At 33.4% G+C, this 26,843-nt stretch overlaps 1 protein-coding gene across 4 annotated transcripts in view; it reads left to right on the top strand.

Moving 5' to 3' along the window:
- CADM2 (cell adhesion molecule 2) overlaps window positions 1-26,843 on the top strand; it is a 1,061,838-nt gene that overhangs the window by 955,671 nt on the left and 79,324 nt on the right. For all 4 annotated transcript variants that reach the window (XM_072806514.1, XM_072806515.1, XM_072806516.1 and 1 more), the window contains one exon: window positions 13,702-13,880. In XM_072806514.1, coding sequence (XP_072662615.1) covers window positions 13,702-13,880 — 179 coding nt within the window. The remainder of the gene's footprint in view (window positions 1-13,701; window positions 13,881-26,843) is intronic.

Genomic DNA, 26,843 nt, shown 5'->3' with positions numbered 1-26,843 from the left:
TTAATCTGATTGTTTTGATGTTGAATTGTTTGAGTTTGTTATATATCTTGGATATTAATCCATTATGAGATGTAACATTTACAAATATCTTCTCCCATTCAGTAGGTTAACTTTTTGTTTTAATGGTTTTATTTGCTGTACAGAAGCTTTTTAGTTTTATGTATATACGATGGTTTATTTTTTGCTTTTGTTTCTCCATGCCTGAGGAGGCAGATTTTATATAGTGCTAAGAACAGTGTCGAAGAATTTGCTACCTGTTTTATTTAGTATTATGGTTTCAGGTCTTTATTTAGGTAAATATTTAATCTATTTTGAGTTTATTTTTGTATATGGTAGAAGTAATCTGGTTTCATTCTTTTGCATGTAGTTGTCCAGTTTTCCCAGCACCACTTATTAAGAGACTATCTTTTCCCCATTGAGTATTCTTGCCTCCTTTGTCATAGATTAATTGACCGTGTAAGTGTGGTTTATTTCTGAGCTCCTTAATTTATCTATGTGTCTATTTTTGTTCCAGTACCATACTGCTTTATTGTATTTTTGTAAGATTGTTTCAAATCTGAAAATATGATACCTCTAGTCTTGTTCTAATGTCTGTAATTAATGAAGGCCTTATAACCTTTCTCAAGATTGCTTCGATATTTGTGTGTTTTTTTGTAGTTCCATACAAATTTTAAGATTATTTGTTTTGGTACTGTAAAAAATGCTATTGGTATTCTGATTATGACTACAGTGAATATATAGATTACTTTGGGTAATACGGACATTTGAACAGTATTAGTTCTTTTATTCTATGGAACATGGACTATCTTTCCGTTTATTTGTATCATATCCAATTTCTTTTATCAATGTTTTAAGGTTTTCAGAGTATAGGTCTTTTACCTCTTATACTTAGTTATTTTATTGTTTTTGATACAATTATAAATGGGATTGTTTTCTTAATTCACCTTTCTGCTAGTTGGTTGTTATGTATATAAGTGCTACAGATTTATACGTAATAATTTTGTATCCTGCAGCTTTACTGAATTCATTTCTTAGTTCTAATAGTTTTTTCGTGGAATATTTAGGGTTTCCTATATATAGTATTATGTCATTCGCATTAATAAAACTAAGAAAATTCTTATTCCTCTGAAAGCCATGTACTCAAACAATTTAAAGACATTTCCTTGCATTACAGAGGTTTTACAAGTGTAGTGTATAGAGATTCACTTTTTTTCAGATATAACCTCAATTATATGCCAGCCCCTAAACATCAAAGTTTGAAAAAATTTAAATGGTAAACAATTCCCCAAATTATAGAAAATATGAACATTTACAAAGGTCTTTAATTAGCATAGCAAGAATCTTCCAGTAATTAATGATGGCCTTATAACCCAACTCTTGCAAATTCAGAGTACCAGAAGTATTTGGATCCTTTAAGCAAAGAAGAGAGAATCAAAATAAAAATAGGAGAAAAGAACAGCAACCATTGTGACTTGTGACAGGCAGATGTCTCTGATGATGAACTTTATCACTAATACTCAAGATTACAAGTATAGGGATGTACACAGTGAGCAAGATTCTTGTCTCACGGAGTCAAAGAATGAATCTCACAGACAAAGGAGATTGAGCAAAAGGATAGAATTTTATCAAGCAAATATACAGAGGAAGCTCTCAAGTGTAAGAGGGGTCCCGACTGGGTTGCTAAGGACTTTGCATCTCTACCCTTTTATTAGGACCTTACAAGGAAATTTGCCAGTGGTTAGTCAATGGTCTGGAACTAGACATGATGCTTATACATTTTGTGTGAGTCTTTGTTTCTTGTGACATCTGTGATCTGTAGATATATTTTGCTAGGTCTGGTTTATCTTTATAGTTAACTTCTTTGAGGTCTGATCATTTTTGTGGTTATTTTCTATTTTCTGCAGTTACAGTATAATTATTAGAAAAACATTTTAGCCCTAGCAGTTGGGACAGGGGTTCTGTTTTTTTCTTTCTCATGTCTATTTTTGTTCTGTCCCAGTGTCTGTATACCTGAAATATCCCCAGAGCTTAAGTGGGGCCCCTATTCTTTCCCTACCTAAAGTCCCATCCTTTCCCTATTCAAGGTGACCATATAAAAGCAAGATTAAAAAATATAATAGCTTGCAGTGCAAGGACAAAAAGACCTATTGGTTAAAGGAATTCTCACTTTGGTTCAGTGTTTTTCAAGTTGCTGGCTGTGGCTTATTAATGAGTCATACGATCAATTAACAAATTATTTTTAAAAGCCAAAAATTAAAAGAAAATGATAGAATTGAAAAGGAAAATATACAAATGTGTAGAAGAAAAAGTAAAGAAAATGTCACAGTGCCAATTGTATTTCCTATATGCATTTGTGCATTGTGTGAGGTTATTAAATGTGTTTCTCTATAGATCACACCTCAAAATTTTTGAAAATCATTGGATTAACAGCGACTGTGATGAAGCTGAAGTCTTAATCACTTCAGTCCTTCTAAAACCATCAGCCTACAAAAATATGTGTTCAGACAAGAAATCTTAGCTCCAAAATATAGGCGAATGCTGCTAAGAATGTTATGTTAAATAATGCAGGTAAATTTGATCGTTTGAAAAAGATTTCAGTCAAATGACTAAAATGTCTTAAATATCAATTACCTTCAGCATTGACTTATATGGAACATTTAATTCCCCAGCTACCAGATAAATGATGTGCACTTTACTTTTACTTTTCTAAGACCATTGATTTTAATACCAGAAAAGAAACAAGTTATGGAGCAGAAGCAGTTCTGCAGTAGTAACACAGTGTTTGACATAAATATTAGACCTTATAAGGCTAATTAGCTTTATTTTATAGTAGCATAGGTAATGGATTATAAAGTAACTCTTATATGGAAAACAGGACCCCATCCTTATAACGTGCCCTTGAACTGAATGGTATTTAGGCATCTGATTGAATAAAATGCTTCTAAATACATTTATAATGTACCAAATTGAAAAAGTGTCAGATTCTGAAAAATTTAGTCATAATTTTTTGATTTAAAGAAAAGTTAAAATGTTCCAAAGTCTAGTTTAGTCGAAGGAAATTTTCAGAAGTGACTAAGTTTCAAATAAAATGAAGAAAAAAAAAAACAAATAAAATGAAGAAAATATGTTCTTGAGCATGACCATTTTTAAATATATCATAGAAATTCTAAGCTTAATGTATATCCACAGAGGAACTTATTACTGTTTAGACGAGGAATGGATGTTTACTCAAGATTTCTTGATCTTTTAACCAGGAAGTAATATTTTTGTATTTACCAAAGAAAAGAAAAGTTAAGTACAGATAAGTCATGGGTAATTGTTTTGCTTTCCCAAAAGCCCTTGAGAGATTGATTATCCTAAGCATCTGTTACAATCTTGAATATTTTTCCTTCAGTGCTAAAATCTGTCACTCCTTCAGGATCATAGCAATCTTACCTTTTCTAGAGATAATCTTTTATTTGTTGTGCCATAAATTGGCTGGAATTATACAGTGTGCAATATGACTGCATTGTTTCTCAAAAGTGTTAAAATAATCATCAAAGAATGCTATCTTTTCTGTAAAAAATGGTCCTGGATTTCACAGGCACTCTCAGAAAGACCATTATTTTCAAGTCTTCTAAAGAGCACTTACCTCTTGCATATAGGTTATTTTCTGTTTCAACTACAAGCTTCTAAACTTGAAGGCAAGAAGTGTCTTAAAAAATAGAATCACATAGCATATGCTCAGATTAATCAGGATAGAAGTCCTTTTCTTATTTGCTATTGAGGTTCTAAATCTAATGATGAACTTAATACTGATGTTATTGTCCCATCTAAATCTCATCTTTAATGTAATGAGATGTCTACTTGATACTGCACTAACATAATGGTTGATTTCAGGAGTTTACATGAGTGAGTGGATAGATTCAGAATTAGAGTGTCAACTTGCAGTGTAACGGAATAAGTAGGCTTTAATTTTCCACTTCAGAGTGAATTCATTTATTGCTACATTAAATACTTTTGACCCTATCAGACAGATATGCTTATAGTGATATTTGAGTTAGGGGCTTTCACCGCTGAGCCTTTAAATAGGAATCCCTAGGATTCTCAGACTTCACATAGAAGAATAACAATAACAACCCAGTGCATGGCTTTACATGAAACGAGTTGTGCAGATATCAGAAATATCATATCTGTGTTGAGCAAAGTCTAGCCCCTAAAAATCATTATGCTAAATCACGTAATTGAAGTGCACGGCCAGAAACCACTAAACACAAAAGGACATGGAGACCAGTGAGCAAAAAAGGCTAAGGAGTCATTTTACTCTTTCTTTCTCATACAAAACACAAAAACAGGCTCTTTCAGCCCTAAATATCTAAAATGTTAGGACGAGGCCAACTTAATAAATGATGATACTAGATGTATCAAAATATCAATTTTACAAAGGTACATATTTTAAATATTATGTTAGTTTTAAGAGCCAGAAATGTGTAAATCTAATCATATGCTCTAAATAATGTTTATAATGATAGATGAGGCATATTTCCATGGATCAGAAAAATAAACAAACTTACAAACTTTTTTAAATACGTGAAATACTCAAAGACATGGTAATAATATTTACTTTGGCTTTGAAATTGTTTTTCTCAAAAAAAAAATTGCTTTCCTCATTGCTCTTCATGCTTATTCTTGCATGATGACTTCAAGAACAATAAACAAACAGACTGTATGCCCTCTCCTCATTTCTTCTTCTTTTTTTTTTTTCCTCATTTCTTCTTTATCTTGTTTTGATGTTCTGATAAAGACAAAGAGAAGACAGAAAAGTTGCATTCATCAGGGCTGAGAATTAACCAGATAAGCACAATGGATAGGAAAAAGAAAAAAAGAAATCTTGATTGTATTTAAGACTGATTAAAGAGGGGTGCTTGGATGGCTCAGCTGGTTAAGTGTACGACTCTAGGTTTTGGCTTAGGTCATGACTTTGCAGTTGTGGCATTGAGCACCACATCAGGCTCTGTACTCAGCGTGGCATCTGCTTCAAATTCCCTGTCCCTCTCCCCCTCATTCACTCTATTTATCTCAAATAAATAAAAATAATCATAAATAAATAAAATCATCATCATAAAATAAGTAAAATAATCAACTTTCCCTATCTACTACATCTCAATCTTTTTCATGATTTGTATTTTGTTTGCACATTTATTTGTTTACTTAGTTGATTGGTTGGTGGTATGTTGATTTTGCATTATTTTTTTTCTTATTTAAGACTGATCTTGTTCCTGGTGTACGGATTGAACAATATAACGAGAATAGCTCCTCTCTCTTCATTATCACCATGCATTTTCTGGCTCCAAGAGTTGTATTTACTTTTCCATGAGCTATTCCATTATCTTCTATTGTTCTTTACTTTCCTTTTTTACTCCAACTTTATGTAGGACCTGGTTTTCTCTGTTACAAATTCTGTATATGGTCTCCTTATTGAACTTCCTTTTTCAGATATTTCACATTGCTATACTTAAAGGAAACTCTGACCAGGAATATTCACTACTTAAAAGACTTAGCAAAGTATATTTGTCTGGATATTTTAGCTTGGTACCCAAGGCCAGGCTTGAGTTGATTTTTGTTTTTTTGTTTTGTTTTGTTTTGTTTTGTTTTGTTTTCCCTATGTCTGTACCCCAAACCTTTCCATTTTTTTGTTCACAGTTCTCTTTGTGACCAGAATGTTCCCTACCACTTTTCATTCTCTCTCCTATAAATGACATCATCAATCTTTTGGTCTGACACTAAAATAATACTTTTCATCTTCAGCTTTTTGTCTTATAAAAATCTTTGTCTTGGATCTACTTCTTTATGAGCATATTTGGTCCTGTTAAAACTTGTATCTTGGCTTTTGATTTTATTACTCCCAACTCAGTTATCCTATCAAGTGCCTTTAACTATGCCCTTTCATGATTTGTTACCTTAGCTAATTATACCATTACCTATTATTAATCCTGTTCTCTTGGCACTTGATATATTTAAATTTGTCTTTTTGACAATATAGCCTCTGGAAGGCAAGCATCCTACTTGAGGTTTTGACTTCTTAGTGGGCATCATCCATTTCTACCACTCAAAACCCTGCCACAATTAAAGATACCAATGAAGAATTTTATCTTCCATAAAGCCTGTTCCAATGTCCCTAGTATAGGTATGGTGAACCTTTATGATGTTTTGTAACTCATTTGTGCCACTTTCAGTGCCCTGCAAGTGTAATGGTTGATGATATACATCTTATATAAACTACTAAAATATAACAGCACAGAGAGAAGATGCTTATTTTCTTCATATCTCTCATAATTTCAGGTTCAAACACTTGCACATATTTGTTTATTGATATTCGTTAAATAATAACTATATAAACTTATGAAGTACCTAGTCAAAAGTACATAGGTATGCTTTAACAAAATAACCACAAAAATCTTCATTGATCTCTTTCATAAGATTTACATTTTTTTACAAGTGTAAAAGTAAACATTTTCTGGTAATTAAACTCATTGAGACTCATTGAAGACTACTATAAATGTTTCTGAAGTTTTGTTTTCCTTTGAGCAAAATTGTATCTATAAAGACAGACACATAAATGTTTTTCACTGATTATGTTTTAAAATGAACTTCAACTGTAAAGTTCACTTTAAATATTCAAAGTGAACTTGAATAATAGTAAAAGTTACTTGATGTTTTAAGAATTGCTTCCATTAAAAGTATGAAATCCATAACACAAAAGAAAAGCTAATTTCATCGTAATTAAGTTGCACAACAATCAAATTTGAGGAAAAAAAATCACAGCTTGATGAACCCTCCAAGGTCCTAGTCAACATTTTATAATAGTTAAGAATATGATTTAAAATATATGCAGAATGTTATTTATACAGCTATTTTCAGAAACCTCTTATTTGATCTTCAATAACAAAATAACCTTTCGTGTATCTTTACATTTGAAGTGGTCAATGTAGTAAGTAGCTCCACAAGTAATAGCAGCCACATCCTTGGCTTCCAACAGAGACTCGTTACAAAATTATATTTTAAATTGATTGCCTAGCTTTAAGAAAGGCTACTCCTTGAACTTGCTTTGTACTTATATTTTAGATTTTAAGAAAAGGAACGAACAATATCAGCTTCTAATTTTTTTTTCCCCTCTTCTCTTTTCTTCTTCTACCTCACTTGATTGGCAAAGTTTGGGCTGTGGCTTATGGATGCAATTTCAATCCACCCAACAAAGAATGGCCAAGGCTAGATTCTCTCAGAGACCTTATTCCTAGAACTCAATAAATTCAAGTTTTTCTACTTGAACTGAATGTCAAGCTCATTTTGCAGTTTGAACTTAATTTCTCTTTCACCATCTTGCTAACAATTTGATAGCATGAATGCAAAGTTTTATACATAGACTCTTCAGTATAATTTTGCTGAAAGCAGAAAAAGGGATTGAGATGTTTAGGTAACTTCTCCCACTTTCTCACATGGTAGATTGAAACTGTCATGGGAAATAGAGGAGCAACTGGCTAAAAAAAATCCCCCTGGTATTCCATCTTCGATCACATTGCCTACCACCTGGGAATTTCTAAACTGAAATAAAGGCAATAGTCATCTTCATGTGCCATACAATCTTAAGTATATCAGACACCAAGTTATTAAATATAAGTTCCTGCTTTGTCTCACATGAAAGAAATGTAAGATACATGCATTTGCAAGTTTCTTTCTTTTTTTCTTCTAGCCAGAACGAGGTGTTTACTTGAATTTTCTTACAGCAACTTTTATTTTCCTTCATTTAGGAAAAATAAGTTTCATTTCCCTAAGACTAGTTTTATTGTTAGAGCCCAACATGTGTTGTGCTTATGAGGGAAAAGGCACTCCCAGGGGATATAGCCATTTGGGAAAAGGAAGATACTAGAGAGTGCACCTGTTCCAAAGTTTGGAAGACCTTTGCTCCCTGTCTACTTCTGCAAGACACCAGGAGAGTTCTTTTCTAGGAGATGCGCATCATGACACTTACTTTTCTATACCTGATCTTCTTATTCTTTATTATTCTTCTCAAGCATGAGCTGGGAAAGAGGATGAGAGTTAAGAAGGCAAAGTGAGATTCCACTGCCATCAATACCTAAGAAATAATGATCCCATACACATACATATACAGCTGGAAGAATTAGAGGGACTCTTCCTATAGTTTGACTTTACAGAATAAGCACCCCAAATAAAGAGTTTTACTGGAAATGAGGTTTCTATTAAGTTCTAGATCTAAAATAGGCTGTTAGTCTGAGGGAGTTGTGGCAATTCATTTCTAAGACTAATTTACAAATAATTAATTATTGAAGATATCAGAGAATCTTAGAGACATAGAAAACAAAATACTAAATTAATAGTGATTTTTCTGAAAATCTATTAAGGTAAATAAACTCTACCAAGACCTTAGAATACCAGAGAATAAATGTGCAACCATGTCTGGTTTCTTTTTTCACTTTTATTTTTTGTTGTTTTCTGTCACCCTATGAAGAACAGCTGCAAAACGCCATTAGGTGCATAGGAAAAAAAAAAAAAAAAGATGTTTTTATCCCTATAGTTTTGATAGACAGAAACATAAATATTGGGGCACCTGGCTGGCTCAGTGGTTGAGCATCTGCCTTTGGCTCAGGACGTGGTATCGGGGTCCTGGTATCGAGTCCCGCATCAGGCTCCCTGCATGGAGCCTGCTTCTCCCTCTGCCTGTGTCTTGGCCTCTTTCTGTGTGTCTCTCATGAATAAATAAATAAATAAATAATCTTTTTTTTTAAAGGATCTGAATATCATTTCATACAAGACAATTTCCAAATTCTAATTATCCGGGCTTTTACAGGGGAAACTGGACTGACCACATTAAGCCCTCTCTATGGAGTTATGTAGTGTTATCTCATGCCTGATGCCATGTCAGTGTCCTGTTACTCCTGATGTAACTCCTGTTTTTAGCCTTATCACATAGAAACTATAGACTGGAACCAGTTTTTAAATGATCTCCTTTGGTTACCTGACCAGCAGGGAAGATTGTTATTCATTTGCAGCAAGAAACTCAATCATTTCTGGGTTCCAATTAGTGAAAGCCTATGGGCCCTTTTATTAAGATGAAACACAAATTGTATCAAGAATTGCTAAACCACTTAATATTTTTATGGTGATATTAAGAAGCTTGAACATTTTAAATACTAATTGGAATATGTGTAGGGTATTTTTAATCGATGTATAAACTCTAACCTCCATTTCATTAAAATTGTGTCTTATGGTGCTAACTTTTTTTTTCCACCTTGAAGATTTACCATACACAGTAGGATCAAGAATCCTGCAGTGTTCAGTGTTGGTTGGGACACACACTACCATTCCTGCAGGTGTTTTTTCATTATTCCCAAAAAAAGAGAATTATTTTTTAGAAAACATTTTTTATATACAGACTATAATTTAAATAGTTCTTTAACTTCATTTCTATATACACACTTTAAAAATATCTATCTAAATTAACTTACACGATTACAGAGTCCTATACTTTAAGAGGAGACTGAAATCTTATGAACACAAGCAGAAAAAAATTATGACAGTTTGGGCTTGGTGGGGTATAATTTTGATTGTATGGAAATGCATAAGTATATACATATGCATATCTGTGTATGTTTCAAAATTCTGATTTATACATTAAGAAAATATTGCCTTTTAATAAAAGACTTCTGTTAAATAGTATTTTAAGGATGAATCTTTTAAAATGCAAGTTATCCTCAATACAACTGTTATTTTAATGTTGGCCTTATGTGGCTTTGTAGAAAGGACACACCTTCTAATAGTATTTCATTTATATGCAGTGAGTCACAGTTTTGCCTCTTCAAAGGATATTAAGAGTGTGCAAGGTACACAGTTATCCAGGCTATCAGTTTTAACATAAGAATTAGTAAATTCCAAGACCATCCAGCTGATGGGGGTGGGCTACATGAAGCAAGTTGAGAAATACTAATGGTTTAGATTTTATTTAATATACTATGAAAATAAGTTATCTATATAATCAGATGATATAAATTAATATATTTTCCAATTCTTTTGGATAACTAGCTTCTTTGTCTCTTTTTTTTTTTTTCCTATAAAATGTCCTTTCAGAAGTTTCACGGGTACAGTCCTGATTATCTTCTCTGTTCTCCCCAAGTATGTTTTACTACTTAAACTAAAGAATTCTTTTTTTTTTTTTAAGATTTTATTTATTTATTCTTGAGAGACACAGTGAGAGAGGCAGAGATGTAGGCAGAGGGATAAGCAGGCTCCATGCAGGGAGCCTGATGTGGGGGGTCGATCTCGGGACTCCAGGATCACGTCCTGAGCCAAAGGCAGATGCTCAACTGCTGAGCCATCTGGGTGCCCCAAACTAAAGGACTCTTTTTTTTTAATTATTTTTTTTTAATTTTTATTTATTTATTTATGGTAGTCACAGAGAGAGAGAGAGAGGCAGAGACATAGGCAGAGGGAGAAGCAGGCTCCATGCACCAGGAGCCTGATGTGGGATTCGATCCCGGGTCTCCAGGATCGCGCCCTGGGCCAAAGGCAGACGCCAAACCGCTGCGCCACCCAGGGATCCCCTAAAGGATTCTTTCATCACATTGCTGATCTGCTTGTTTTGATACTATTTCTTAAACTTCTTATTCCTTGGCTCACAACTTTTATCAATTCTCCAAAAATTTTTAAAAAATATATTTTTTCTGTCTTAGAAAAGCTGCCATAGTCATAGGCATCATTTATCAAGGTACATGTCCTCATTGTCTTTATAGTACAAAACGGGAGTAAAATATTTCCACCAAATTTAAATGATCAAAGCCATTTCAAAAATAATTTCTAATATAATAAAGTCATGTTTAAATAGATGTTAGACATATAAGAGGTAGGAAATTATTAATCATGTTAGAAAGCAAGAGGTAATAGACAAAGCCTTAACTGCAGAGTCAGACTAGGGTTTGGAAATATCTCTGCCAACATTCTCACATTCGTTAAATTTAAAAAAAATTGTATCAGAAGTACTCTTAAAAAAAAAAAAAACGTAGTATTCTTGTGAGAAGTGTAGAAATTATTAGTGACATGTCTAGGATAGCTACCATTATCAGCCCATGGAGTAGGTATTATTAACTATTCCTATAACTAATAATTACAAAAGTATGTAAAATATTTGAAGACAGAAATCCCTGGTTCATTTATTCTTTCTTTCCTATAAGCAGGTTTTGAAATGGGAATTCTTTGCAAGAATTTAATCAAAAGAGAACTATCAGTTTCCCTAAGCTCATAAAACATTTTTTTAGATTCCACATGTAAGTATGATCATACAGTTTTTGTCTTTTTCTGTATCACTATTTCACTTAGCTTAATGCCCTCAAGGTCTACCCATGCTGTTTCAGATAGTAGGGTTTCCTTTTTTCAATGGTTGGATAATATTCCATTATATTTGGAATATATTTTCTTTTTCTGTTCATCCATTGATGGATACTTAGGTTCTTTCCATGTCTTGGCTATTATAAACAATGCTGCAGTGAACATGGGATACAGATATCTTTTTGAAATAGTGATTTTATTTCCTTTGAATATTCACCCAAAAGTGGAATTGCTGGATCAACTGGTAGTTCTAGTTTTAATATTCTAAGAAACCTCTATACTATTTTCCATATTGGCTATACCAATTTATATTTCCACCAATGCTGTGCAAATGCTCCCTTTTCTCCACATCTTCTCTAACACTTGTTACTTCTAGACTTTTTGATGATAGGCATTCTAACAGGTATGATGTGATATTACATTACAGTTTTGATTTGCATTTATCTAATGATGAGTGATGTTGAACATTTTTTCATGTAATTGTTAGCTATTTGTATGTCCCCTTTGGGAAAATGTATTCAATTCCACTGACATTTTTTAATTGGGTCATTGTTTTGCTTCTGAGCTGTACAAGTTCCTTATGTATTTTGGATATATACCTGTTTAGCAGATACAAGATTTGAAAATATTTTTCCCTATTCTTTAAATTGCTTTTTCTTTTTGTTAATAATTTCCATTCTGTGCAGAATCTTTTTATTTATTTTTATTTTGTTTTGTTTCTAAGTTTTTATTTAAATTCCAGTTACTTAACATACAATGTTATATTAGTTTCAGGTGTACAGTATAGTGATTCAACGCTTCCATATAATACACAGTGCCCATCACAGCAAGTACAATCCTTATTCCTCATTTTCTATTTCACCTGTCCCTCCACCCACCTTCCTTTAATAACCATCAATTTATTCTCTACAATTGAATCTGTTTCTTGATTTGCTTCCCTCCCTCCTTTTTGTCCATTTGTTCTTTTGTTTTGTTTCCTAGATTCCACATATAAATGAAATCATGGTATTCATCTTCCTCTGACTGACATTTTTCTTAGCATAAAATATTCCAGATCACTTTGGTAGTATGGATATTTAATATTAAGGTTCCAAACAATGAGCATGTATGTGTTCTCTTTAATTGTTCTCATCAATGTCTTATAGTTTTTATTATACAGATTTTTCACCTACTTTTGTGAAGTAATTGTAAGTGGGACTGTCTTCTTAATTGTTTTCTGATAGTTCATTGTTAATGTATAGAAAAATAATTGATTTTATATATTGATTTTGTATCCTAAAACTTTACTAAATTCATTAGTTTGAACAGTTTTTTGGTAAAGTCTTTAGGGTTTTCTTAATTTCATGTCATCTACAAATACAGGCAGTTTTACTTCTTCCTTTCCTATTTGGATGCCTTTTATTTTTATTTTATTTAATTGCTCTGACTAATACTTCCAATGTAATGTCAAATAAATGTGTCCAGAGACGGGGGATAGGGTAGTGGGAGAAACGGGTGTAGTCAAAAGGTACAAATCTCCAGTTATAAGACAAATAAGTCCTGGGAATATAATGTACATCATGCTGACTATAATTTTGTTTTTGTTTTTGTTTTTCATGCTGACTATAATTAACAATATTGTATTGTTTATTTGAATGTTGCTGAGAATAGATCTTAAAAGTTCTTATCACAAGAAAAATATAACTTTATGAGGTGATGGATGTTAACTAAAGCTATTGTAATTATTTTTCAATATACACATTCATCATATCATTCATTTATACATTATAGTGTATAGCTGTCAATTGTATCTCAAAACCGGAGACTAAAAAAAAGAACTTAAAGGAAAAATATGTAGGGGGGTGAGAAAAGCAGGAAAGGTAATGGGGAAAAAGCTTCAGGTTTCAGGCAAAACTGTGTCACAACAGTAGCCTCAAGTGCAAAGGTATAATTCCAAGTACTTCTGGAAAAGGTTACTCTAGGAGCCCAATAAAGCAGTCCTCCAGAAATAGCAGGTATGAGCAGGTATGAGCAGTTAGCATCAGGATCAGGGCCACAGGACTGCTATAATTACTCAACAAATTAGTTCCTTAATACACAATTGCTTGGTTAAGCAGAATAGAATTAAATTTAAAAAAAAAAAAAAGAATAGAATTAAATTGTTTTTGCTATATCTCCAAATCTTCCAAGTGAGAACATGGTGGTTGTTTGGTACCTTATAGAAGTTAGCATATGGATATGCACAAAATGATTGTAAAATATTTATAAATTGCTTGATTTATTTACTTCACATAATATGAAAACTTTCTCATGTTTCCTTTCTGTATGCATATTTAAATCCAATAGGCCAGAACCTGTTTTGTGGACAAAGGATGGTGGAGAATTGCCAGATCCTGACCGAATGGTTGTGAGTGGTAGGGAGCTAAACATTCTTTTCCTGAACAAAACGGATAACGGTACATATCGATGTGAAGCCACAAACACCATTGGCCAAAGCAGCGCAGAGTATGTTCTCATTGTACATGGTGAGTACTTTTTTGACTTTATTATATGTGAAAAAAATGAATGACCTGAAAAACTTTAAGATCACAGTCTTTAGAATAACAAAATTTTAAACAGGTTTTCTTTTTCTTTCAGAAGGACTTTTCATAAAAGATTCACAATTAATGTCTTCCAAGTCAAACTAATAAAATTAAATCACAGCACACTAAAAATAAAAATTGTTTTTGTAAAAGGTTTTATTGTAAATAAATGTTTTGTTAGTGACTAGTAAATAATGTTTTCCTTTAAATTTTGCAAATAAATGCTTTTCTTATAAATCACAATCATGAAAGCTATTTTACTTTAAGTTAATTTTGATTGTAATATCATAAAAAATATACTATGTACTCTCTATGGCATGTTGCTGAGATGTAGCAAGGACAGATGTGTATACTATTAATAACTACATTAATTTCTTATGAGCAATTATTTTAAATAGTCACAGACACTTTTTTTTCCCTGCACTAATATCACAATTTGACTAAATGGGGATCCCTGGGTGGCGCAGTGGTTTGGCACCTGCCTTTGGCCCAGGGCGCGATCCTGGAGACCCGGGATCGAATCCCACATCAGGCTCCTGGTGCATGGAGCATGGAGCCTGCTTCTTCCTCTGCCTGTGTCTCTGCGCCTCTCTCTCTCTCTGTGACTATCATAAATAAATAAAAATTAAAAAAAAAAATTTTGACTAAATATAACAAAATGCCAGAAAGAAATTTCCGTACCCAAGACTGAGACAATCTCTGTTTTTCCAAACCTCGAAAGCCACAATTGTTGTTCGTGAAATAGCTTTAACATGTTGTTAGATAGAGATGAATTTTTCTGAGATTGATAAATAATGCAATAAAAATTAGTCAGGTTTCTTTATTGTAAGACTTCTCAGGGTTTATTAAATATGCCAGGGTATATTGTGAATTTCCAAGAGAAAGAAGCATTAAAGAATGTAAAATCGGGCAGCCCGGGTGGCTCAGTGGTTTAGCGCCGCCTTCAGTCCAGGGTGTGATCCTGGAGACCCCGGATCAAGTCCCATGTTGGGCTTCCTGCGGGGACCCTGCTTCTCCCTCTGCCTGTGTCTCTGCCTCTCTCTCTCCCTCTCTGTGTCTGTCATGAATAAATAAATAAAATCTTTTAAAAAAATGTAAAATCTTCTGCATATTTCACCATGAAAATGTTTTCTAAGACAGTTATTGTGTTTTATGCAATATTACAGAATTCCAAAAGAATGCTATATAAAACATGATGCTGTAATAAATCCAGTGTCTCTTACAAACCATGGAGAGACTATATTTGTTTGATATCTTTCCCATAAATATAATTTAAAAATATTATAAGAAGCATGAATTAGTTCTGTGCCTTTCCAAAAAAGAATTTGGGGGGAGAGAGTAAAGTCTAATTCTTTGTGAAGAAATTTTATTTTAGGGAAAAACAATTAATTCAGTTTGTGTTTTTTTTCCCCAGGTATTTATTTTATGATGCAGGCTAAAATTGGAGAAAAAGAATATATTAAATCAATGTACAATTTACCTATTCTCAAATTACTTTAATGTATGCAGTCTGTCAATTCTTAATATCACTTTGCTATTGAAGGCAAATGAAGGCTTGCATTAAACAGACTGTCCACATATAAAGTCCTTGAATGATATAGCTGAAGATTAATTTCTAGCATCCTATGAATTGTGCGGATTACAACTTTTGGGAAACATCAGCCTAATCCAATTAAACTCATAAATTGGAACTAAATGTGTTAAAGCCCTGTAGACACACCCTGACAGGCTTACCGCTGGAAAGAGTATAACAGCACTAGGTGTGTCAAGGAGATAAGTTAGATCCTTGGAGCGAGACCCAAGAGTAGCTCTGAGTTCATGCTGACCTATATGTGTAGATTGTGCAGCCATTGAAGTGAAGTCTGATTCACTTTGAGCTTTCTAAGTGGTTCTCACTAACAGTTCTTGGGAACCTGAGGGCATGTTGTATAGCATGTCACATTGTGTCGACAGCAATATGACATAAAGAATATAAAGAATTAGAAGGGAAGTGATAGAAAAATAATATACTTAGATGAAAAGTATGCCATTCCTTTTTTTTTTTTTAATAATTCAAGTGGAGCAAATGCATATGTTTTCCCAGTGTTTGCAAGCTAGCCAACAGCATGATTTTCTAAATAGCCAAGCCACCTTTAGGTATTTGGCAGTTGACATATTTCTAATAAATACTTCCCTAACCACTTTGTAAGAAGTCATTTTTGGCTTTGCTTTTTGAACTACAATTCATCAAAAGCACCCCATAGATTAATGTTATTCATGCTGCTAGATAAATGCTGTGAAGTTCAACAGTAGTTTACCTAGGATTATTGACACAAGTAATGAGAGGTTCGATGAAACAGTGAAACCGTATTACACTGTGTTTTAAAAGGGCTCCAATTGGGTTCATTACAAAATAAAGTTTATTTTTTTTTCCCTCTTCGCACATAGGGTATAATGTTTCATTAGTCACTGGTTGTATAAATATAAAAAGCTACTCTCTTCTGTTAATGGTTTGGTTGTTTCAAAACCCTACTAAATGATGAAATTTGAGTGGCATTTCGATCTATAATGAATGCTGTATGCATTTCGGAATGGAGTGATAAGTGATCATTTGTGAGAACTTTACCCTTTTATCTTTTACACCAAGGTTGATTTTACATTAGCTGTGATAATTTAATATAGCTCTAGCACAGAAAGGCCTTTCATGAGCTGAGGCTGTCTTTGACTCTACCACAGTTGCCTAGGTTCTATTGATTCTTAACTTGATGGAGGTCTGAACACTTTCCTGTGAAATCATCTGCTATCTAGATGCCATCCTAATGATTAGATTTTATTCTTTGGGTGTCAGTGGAAGTACATTATTTAAATGTTATCACATTTAATTGTTAACAGCATTGACATTTTGTGTTGTGGACACTGGAGAGCTTCTCTCCCCCTTCTAATTATACCTTTACAAATTTCAGCCTTAGAACTGCAGATGGTGATTTGAAACTGCCAGTCTAAAATTCACCCTCAGTGAAAGGTTTAAAGAAATTTAGCATACAAGTACTTGTAGGATAAAATAGTAAGCTTATGAAACATTTGTACTGTGTAAGTTTCATTAGAAAAAAGTAGCATTTTTCATTAACAAGCTCAGCAATGGAAAAATTTATCTGTTGAATTGGTAACCTTAGTTATACTATTAATTCATATGAGCAGAATAGTGTTTTGTTTTCTTTTGTTTTTTGCTTCTGTATAAAAATATTGAAGTCATTCTCATGTTTTCATTGCCACCATGCTATTTATTTATTTAGAAGGTCTGATTATTTCCATGTTAGTGGTTTTTAAACATACTACTCCATTGTATTTACTACTTGGAAAACTTAGAACATGAGAAAAATTCATTAATTCACCCAATACGTATTTAGCATTTAACTACTGAATGCAAAAGCACTATAGGAATAAATGTGAATAGAACTCAAGTTGGGAATTTAACATGGAAGATAAGCTTTTAAGTAGTTATAATACCAAAATGAAAGAATTAGAGGAGGATGGACATATAATGGTGTAACCATTTGGAGTCTTTAAGAGTGTGGTCCAAGTGTCTAGAATTAAAATTATCTATCTATCTATCTATCTATCTATCTATCTATCTATCATCTAGTAACACAGCACTTCTGAATTCTTCAAAGACAAATGGTATACATCAGAAATGGAAGTAGGGAGCAAAGTGCCAGGGCCATATGTATGCAATAAGTAAAACTATTATTATTATATTACTAGTAACCTTAAGATACCAAAGGGAATCTCAATCCAATGCTCTGGTAAAAAAATCTTACCCAAGAGTTGCATGCAATTTAGTGCCCAAAATCTTCCCTGAATGGTACCCAGAGGATAAATTAGATTATGTCTATTGAAAAATGAGAAAATTGTAAATTCTTGCTAACTAGGCAACAGAGGATATCTTAACAATTCAACAGTATAGCAAATTAGTTACCTACAGAGTGCAGGATAAAAGTCATAATTACTCTTGGTTCTCTAATATGACACCAAGTTCAGAGGGTTTAGATAAAAATATCTTCTTCCCAAGCAAGGACTTCCCAGTTATGCATCTTCCAGTATAGGGAACATAACAGATACCTTGTTATTGCACAAGGAATGGCTATAGAGAATTACAGATGACCTTAGGCTAATATTATTTTGGGGATAGAAGCAACTCAAGTTCTACTATTTATTTGTCATCACCTAGTGCAAAATGTTTGTTCTTTGAAAGTGTCAGAAACATATAGCACCCAGGAAATTTTGAGAAAGAATTTGGAGAGTGAGATACACAAATCAGTACATCTCCTCCAAATCTGAAATTTTTTTCTTTCTCTGCACTCCCAATACCTTTTTAGTCCCTTCACACTATACTCATACTAGAGAAATTTGTAACCACTCCTCAAAATACAAATGGAAGAGGAACAGAGCCTATGGAACTCCTTAGTATCATCTGTACCCTCAAAACCCTCCACAGGATTTGGGAAGAGATACAATACAAGCAGAAAAAAATGAGTAGCATATTTCTTCTTGTACCAGTAGCAGTACCATCTATGGGGAAGCCCAGATCGTAGGAGAGTATTCCAAGGAATCCAATGAGAGTTTCAGTGGAGAACCCACTCCACTCAGAACCCAACTCAGAGTTGTTCCAGATGCTCAGAGTAAGATGCACTATTCTAGAAGGGTCTGCATGATATTTCCCATCTCTCCTGAAACATATTCTTTCTGTTATCATAATAGCCCTTATATGAAATTTAAAATTATTTTACCACTGTTCTAATATCCTTTACTTCATTATTTTTCTACTTGTGTGAATAAGCTTTTGTAACAATTCATTACTTCTTCATTATTTTAACTTACTATTCCTGTTTTGAATAAAATTACCCACCACATATCCTTCCATATTTTTACTTTTATGTATACATATTTTGCTTTTCTAGCAAATTTTATCTTAATGACCACATAAAAATAAGTAAAGTTCTCCATAACTAGTATTATAATAGCAGAAAGTAAAAAATAATAAAAAGCTTCTTTATGTTTCTGTAATGTCAGTTTACTGACAGTCACTGACTTGATATCTATAAAATATCACTTGACAGTTATAGTTTGTTTGATCATGTGTCCATTGGATTGAATACTGATGAAAAATAAGATGTTGCTTTTTTTGTTTCCAGGATTAGTTTACCTCAGAAATCACACACATACACACACACACACACACACACGCATACACACTCTATAGGTCCGCACATTTTATTGGTAGTTAATAAGAACCATTCAAAAGTAAGAACTCATAAAGAGTGTTTCAGATTTTCAATAGTAAGAAGGAATATTGTGCTAGAAATATCTGTGTGTTTTAGTCTAGTGAAAGGTATCAAGCTATTAAGTATGCCTTTTCAACTTTTAAAAATCAATGCAACTACTATATTCATGTCACTCTGCTTTAAATAATAAATATCAAAAATACTCAGAGACAGTTATAGGCACAGATATTACAGACATCTGCATCAAGCCAAGCATCTACCTTTGTTGCTCATTTAGACATATATCTTTTTCAGAGACATGGAAATACAGATTCACTTTCAACCTTCAGTGCTGATTTTCCCTTTCACTTGATTTGCTTCCTGTGGGAGAGAGGCAAATTGAGTAATGGAGGGTGGACTTCCTTTCACGTTAGCAAACATTTCTAAGTCATCTATCATCTCTTTAAATATTTCACTAGGGTATAGAATATAAATTCAGTTGCTTTAGGGTTATTAGTAATCTTAAATTTAGCAAAATAATTAATGCATGTACACATTAATGGGGTGATAACTATGCAACAGATTAGGAATATCGTAAACTTGTTTTTAAACTTAACTTACCACAGAACTAAGCAACCATGATTATAATACATGTTTCTATACTTACAGGGTATGTTACACATATTCATGTCACGATTATCAATGCTTTGAAAACTATTGAGAACCCTCATCACATTAAAATGGAAAATGCACTCCAATGCTTCATAGTAAATATGCAGCTTTCTATTACATTTACCTAACAATGGGACATTTAGAAACAATAAGAGGCTACATGATTTTTTTCCCTCTTAGTTGTAGTGTTAGGCAAGGTGATACAGATCAGTGTGGAACTAAAAGAGTGAATCTTTGAGCTCCTATGGGTGGGTGGGCAGTGAGAAAGAGAAGCCTGGATTATGGACAGATGCATAGCCTAGTAAAAATTAAAAAGGGATTCAGCTAAAATCTGTTCCCTCACACAGAAACAGACCTACCAGTTGGTAAATTAATTCTATGTACTCATAATGAGCATTTTTCCTTTGGAGAAGCTTTCTTTAGAAGCATAGATGGGAAAATACACAGTGTAGGAAGAAAAGGAGAGAAAATACATCCATATGGAGCAACAAACAGTGCACTAATGGAAGAGCCCTATGGTTGCTGCTCTCATCTCTGGTTGAGAGTTTGCAGACAGTAAACTAGTTGGATGATTCTTAAAACAGTACCTTCTTTAATCGCTGAGATAAAACATATCATTTCTGGACATGAATAAAGGAGGGAGAGCTGTGAAGCCTGTGGGAAAGGATACCTCTGACTGGATAAATTGCTGTTGAACTCTGCAGAGAGAAGTGGAATGGGATCAAATAGTGGAGTCAGGAACACTGTTTCGTTATAGAACATTTAAAAAGTCGCATATGCTCAGGCATACTTACTTAGCTCAGAGTTGAGTTTTAATTCCATCTCTTTGTTTTCAGATGAGCATGAATTAGATAAATTAAGATTTTACCTTTCAGAGTAAAAATTCCAAAGATACCACTCTACCACTTTGAAGTAAATGTTCCTATGTTACCTACATGGACCTCTGGCTCAAATGTCCATGAGGAAAACCCTCATTCCAGACTGAATGGAAGGGAGTCCACCACCCAACAATTTTAGCATTTTAAATATCCATGATCTTTTTTATCAGTTGCAGTGAGGTAAACATAAGAAAAAAGAATCCATGACACTCAGTCTTTCTAGGTTTTTTATGTGGAAATAAGGATAGGTTGTAGCTTTACAAAGATGTGCAAAGCTCTTCTACTCAAGTGTATGAGCATTAATGGGCTCATTCATTAGAGAAAGGAAGCAGTATTCAAGTCCATGGGGCGGGGGGGAATGTGGGCATTTGTTTGTTTTCTTTCTTTCTTTTTTTTTTTTAATGTGGGCATTTGTTTTAAAAAATAATGGCACACCCAACTACAAGATACAGATCTTTAGTAACACCTGCTTGGTTGCTTCTTACAATGTAATTTTTACTAACATTGTAACAATACATCCTGTGCTTATTCCAGAATCTAAGAACTATCTTAGACCTCTCTTTACCCTTATATCCAGTTCATCAGCATGTTCTGTTGACACTATTTCCAAACCATGTTTTTAGTATGTCTGCTTCTCTCCTTTAGTCTCTCTAGCCTAGAGTAGAGAGACATCTGTGTCTGTAATCTCCTTCCCACACAGCTGTAATATATAGATGTTTTAAATACATATTCCTTCATATCTTTCCTCAATTTGAATTTTTCCAAAGGCGTTTCATCACATGTAGGATAAAACCCAAATCCCTTTAGCTAGAGTAGTAAGCCCTGCATACCTACCTGTGTGCCATCTCTTCACTCTCTACCCAATCACTTGTTTCCCTGTTCCTCTTTGCACTCCTCTAAGACATCAAGCTCATTCTCTTTTCAGGAAGTTGCTTCTGTCCAGAATGCTTGAGCAGGAAGTACAAGGAATCCTGTCATATATGCTGGTATTTGCAAGAATGATTTCTTATCATTCAGATTTTTATTAAATGGATCTTCTGAAAGAGGCCATTTCTCTTCTTCTCCAATCTAAAATGGCCTCAATCATGCATCACTTAATTTTAATTATCTGTAGATCTTTTAACAGTATTTGGTATTTTAGTTGTTTATTCGTATATTATATTTTATAAATGTATATATATATATACATATGCATTTATGTATATATATTATATGTTATATATAAATGTATCTGTACATGTGAATATATTATATATCTATCCAGTAGATTATGACTTTCTTAAAAGCAGAAATCTTATGAGTCTCATTTATTTCTATATCTCTAGCTCTTAGAATAAGGCCTTCTAAATAGTAAGCAATCAATCAATATTTCTTTAATGATTATAAATTCCTTTGTCTCTTTCTGTATATCTCTATCTTTGTCTCTCCCTCTTTTCAACAGAATAAACTTTAATAAAATAATGTATATGTACATAGATACATATATACATAAACACCCATATCCACATATATTCATATATTTATGTGTGTGTCCATGTGTATACTGCCTTGGCTTCTGAACAAAATTAGGGAAACCAATATTCATTCTTTGGTCACCAAAACCAAGACCTTTGGGTTCCATCTCATATTAGGAAAAAAAGTGAGATAAAGAGATATATTTATTTGGCAATCCATATATAAATGGTGCCTTATATAGTTAAGCAATACACAAAATGAATAACTGTGTATAGAATAATTACTATCATCAATAGAAATTAGAACACTTCTGTGATTGACTTCACATGTCTGTTTTTTGTTTTGTTTTGTTTTGTTTTGTTTTGTTTGTGAAATTCTGTGACTTTTGCTTACCGAAAATTGGATTTGTTCTTTGGAAGTCTATAACATCAGTTATAAAGATCATTTGTTTCTGGCCAAATATAATTTTTTTTTCCTGAGAATCTCTATCACAATGCTATACTACCTAATATTTTTATTATTTCAGGGAATCTTTCTTATCTACTACACACAAGTGCTAAGTCAAGAACTGAAGATCCCCAAATAAATAAATAAATAAATATTCCTTACTATGCCTAGACTTACTTGGTAAAAATTCAAAAGTGAAGAATTTTTCACTCCTGTCTTTCACCATGATACAACTTCAGAGACGTCTTCAGGGTCCCTTCATTAACTGTAATAAACTATAATATTCCATGAGACACATTCAGGAGAATATGAAATTCCATAGTTAGTTTTAAATGTCAATAAGTTGGGGCAAGTTATCAGTTTGTATAGCTAAATCCCAAGTCGGAACCAGTTTACTTAATAATCTACTGTAAGGTTAGGAAAGACCTGGCTTTGTGTGAGAACTCTGAACATTAGGGATGTGGGTCAGTATCCGGATTTCTCAATTAGTATTTTTGCCTCCAGAACATGCTTCCCCTTTGTATATTCATATTTGATTTGAGTTTTTCTTTAATGGGTGACAGAACTATTTTTACAAAGAAGACTTTCATCCTCACAGAACTTAAAGTATTTGACCAAATCATCTGATGTACTTTTTGGTAAAGTACTTTTAAGAAAGAACTCACCGTACTGAAGTAGGTGGAGCTAAATAATGTAGGATCATCCTCTTGGAAGGATTTTTTCCCACTTTAAATTTTATTTCACTTTTGTGAGTTTGGAATGTGAAGGAATATTTTAAAAGAAAAAAAAATCATACATTTTTTCAAACAACAGACTGATTTTATTCATAAACTTTCCTTGTAATTATATAGAACTGTTGGTTACTACCTACAGCTTAAAATTATAGTACTTTTCATTTTTTAGAAGCAGCTTTTTCTTTATTGTTATCGTATAAGAATTCCATTTAGCACGCAAAGCCAGTTGAAGCTATCAGGGGGATGAAAAGGGATTCATTCAAATCTAATTTTTAAAAAGGTTGCTTTTTATGAAGCTGATGAGGTTACCATATGACTCTCGAGGAGGAAGCATGCACAGGCAAGTTGAGGCCTTGTCAACCTGGTGGTTGTCATTTAAGTAAGAGCCTTGGTGCTATTACCCATTCTTATGCTATATTCCAAATAGGCTGCTACATGTAGCTGAACATAATGGGAACAGGTAAATGTCCCTCTCTGCACAGGTAAAAAGGCAAATACAGTACATTTTTCCTCTTACAATTGCTTCCAATGGCAGTGCAATTATCAGGAAGAAGGTTAAGGATGCCCTATTATTTTTAAGGTTAGGAAATGTGAATCATTTCTTTCAAAAGGACACTTCTTGCCTTAATACTTCTAATATATGTTGAGTTTTGACCATTCTGTATCTCCACTAATAATCCTTGGTTTGGATTCACTCTTGATTACCCTTGGACCACCCTGGGGAGTTAGTGACATAAAGCAGAAAGAAAGTAGACATATGGAGTCCAGACTAAATGGTAGCAATTTTTCTCCTTATTGAACACTAGTCCTTAGAGAGAAACAAGCAGCTTGGGCTTCTGGGACTCTTTAGACTTAATTTTGCTTAGAAAATCCATTCTGAATGGGCCAGAATGCCATTTTTAAAAAGAGAAGCTGCCAGAAAACAAAACAGGTTGACAAGTTAGAAATTATTGCACACTGCATTTGTAGAGAACAGAACATACCTTTAACCTGAAAAGCTCGTTATTGGAAAAAAGGTGCTACACCATTCTTCAATTTATTGTATACAGTGCTTGTTGGAACTGATTTCATTTTAACAAGGTTATACAGGATCTCTGTGCTCTAATAAGCTCCAGTAACAAAATGTGGTTACATTTTTTTTAATTCCTTCATTAGGATGTGATTAAAAAGGGCACTTTTCTATTATTTGAATTGGATAATTTGATTTAGAGCTCTAACACTTTTTAAAAATTGAAAAACCATGGTCAGAACATAAGATTCTTTAGTGTGTTGCATTGTAATTTTTTAAAAAAATAATCGTTTAGACTTGAAGACTCTCAGCAGCAGAAATTTCTGAAAACACCATCTCATACATGATAATTGGAAGGAGGGGGCATTTTTTTTTTGCACAAATTAACCATAACTAAGGCTCAATTATAGATTCATGTTATTAAAAATGATACTATTCTATATCTATTGACATCATTGTTGTTACCACCAGTAGGAGCATTATTTATATAGTACCAGTCAAACTCAAAGCATAGAACAGTCCCTGAAGGAAGCACAGGACTGTATCATGAATTCTGTTCTCTTTGTTATCTTATCATCTTGTTGGCTTGTGGGAAACAAAAACAAAAACAAAATATAAAAAACAAGCAATGCATATTAGTGCCATATAAATGTTATAGCCTCCCCATCTTCAACCACCGATTTCATGAAGAGCTTTGATATATGTTCTGTGTACTGTGTACTATATTATAAATAAGAGAGTAATAGAGTGCATTCATTGATTATGTAAATCAAGGAAATTTTAGTAATCTTACCATAGCATTGCACATGTATTTTATTCTCCACTGGAAGAGAGAGAAAGAGAGACGTGGAGCTAGTGAGCAGCGCATAACTCTGGTTGTGCCCATAGTGGTGTGCCACGAATATAAAGCATTGTTGTAGAAGGATTGGTAAGCAAGTGAGGTAGACAGTACGTAAGCTAAAAAGAAAAAAGTAAAAATGACAGCTATTCAGAGAGAAGGGAAATCAGATGATATTCAGTGGGTCCAGGAAGTCTTCACAGAGCAGATCCAAATCAGACTGAAACTTGGGAGTAGCATTTTACTAGGTACATCTAGAAAGGGACAGAGATTGGAATACTCAGGGATTGAGGCAGAGTAAACTTGTCCCACAGCAAAATGATATTTTAAAAAACAAAGACATGTTGACTTATGACAACTGAGCCTGAAGTGAATTGGGGAGATAGACATATAAATAAAATGGTAACATAATGTATAACAAGCATGTGTAGACATATATGCTGAGTGCCTTGAGAGTGCTTTGAAGGAAGATATTAACTCTGCAGAATTGGGTAATGCCTTACAGATGAGACCGTATTTAACTAAGCTTAAAAGACAAGAAATGTAATAATGTCAGGAAACAGGATGTGGCTCTGAGAACATGGCAACAAAGAGCAGAACAGCAAGCACTGAGTCCAGAATTTTGGGAAAAGACTTGTGTCAGGGGCACACGTCTTCTCATGTGCTAGACTTCGGTTTCTTTACTGATGGTAACCAGGCACTATGAAAAATAAAGAAAAGAACCAGGTTTATATCCTCTGAGGACCTCTAGCCCCTCTGTTCCAATATGGTTCCTCACAACGATGATAGAGGCAGTTTGGAGTTCTTCATGGCAGGATCAAGCAGGTTGATCAGGAGAAACGATGGACTGGTGAATTTGTCATAATGAAGTTTAGCCATGGTCCCTGGACACAGATTTGAGTTTCCTGATTCAACAACATTGTAGTGTGAGCTGAAATTGTGCTTCTGCAAGTGAATAGGTCCTTACAAAAGGAACCCACACCATTTACACTGCATTTATTTGTAACCCAGCATTCGCTCACATGAATGACTCTTGCTGCCTACTTAGACTTTGTCTGCACTAATATGCAACTGTACAATTGACTAAATTTGGGGTTTTGTCTGACATTATTGAAATACTCCTGAATTTTCTTTTTATATGAAAATAGTATATATGTTACAACTGAAATGAGAAGTGTAATTTATTGGAATTCACACCTTATGTGTAGGTAAAACTATAAACAAATATTTTCATGCCTTGGAACTTGACTTTTCTTAGTTCCCTATAAACACTGCTCACCAATTTTCTTTTAAGCAAATCCTTGACTTTGCTATGGTATACAGCTATCTAGACAAATCGGATCATTTTTACTCTGTTCACTTACCAAATACCATTTTTATCCACTACATAGTTTATCAACTACTAATTCCTTAACATCTAAGAAATATATAATAGTTAATTTCTTTTATAAATTGTAAATTCTGAACACTTTATTTGTAGCCACTTTTTTTTCAGGCAAATTCAATATTATTTGATTCAAATAAGATATTCTCCAAGGAAAATAACAATAAAAATTTTGACCTCATCTTTTGCATTGTAGAAATCAGAGATGAAATGCATGTAGTTAATTGATCAACTTATTAGAGAGTTTTC

Source organism: Canis lupus, chromosome 30 (genome assembly GCF_048164855.1).
Source record: "Canis lupus baileyi chromosome 30, mCanLup2.hap1, whole genome shotgun sequence".
Taxonomy (NCBI): Eukaryota; Metazoa; Chordata; class Mammalia; order Carnivora; family Canidae; genus Canis; species Canis lupus.
Note: the sequence above shows the minus strand (reverse complement) of the source record. Positions and strands in the feature narration are given on the sequence as shown.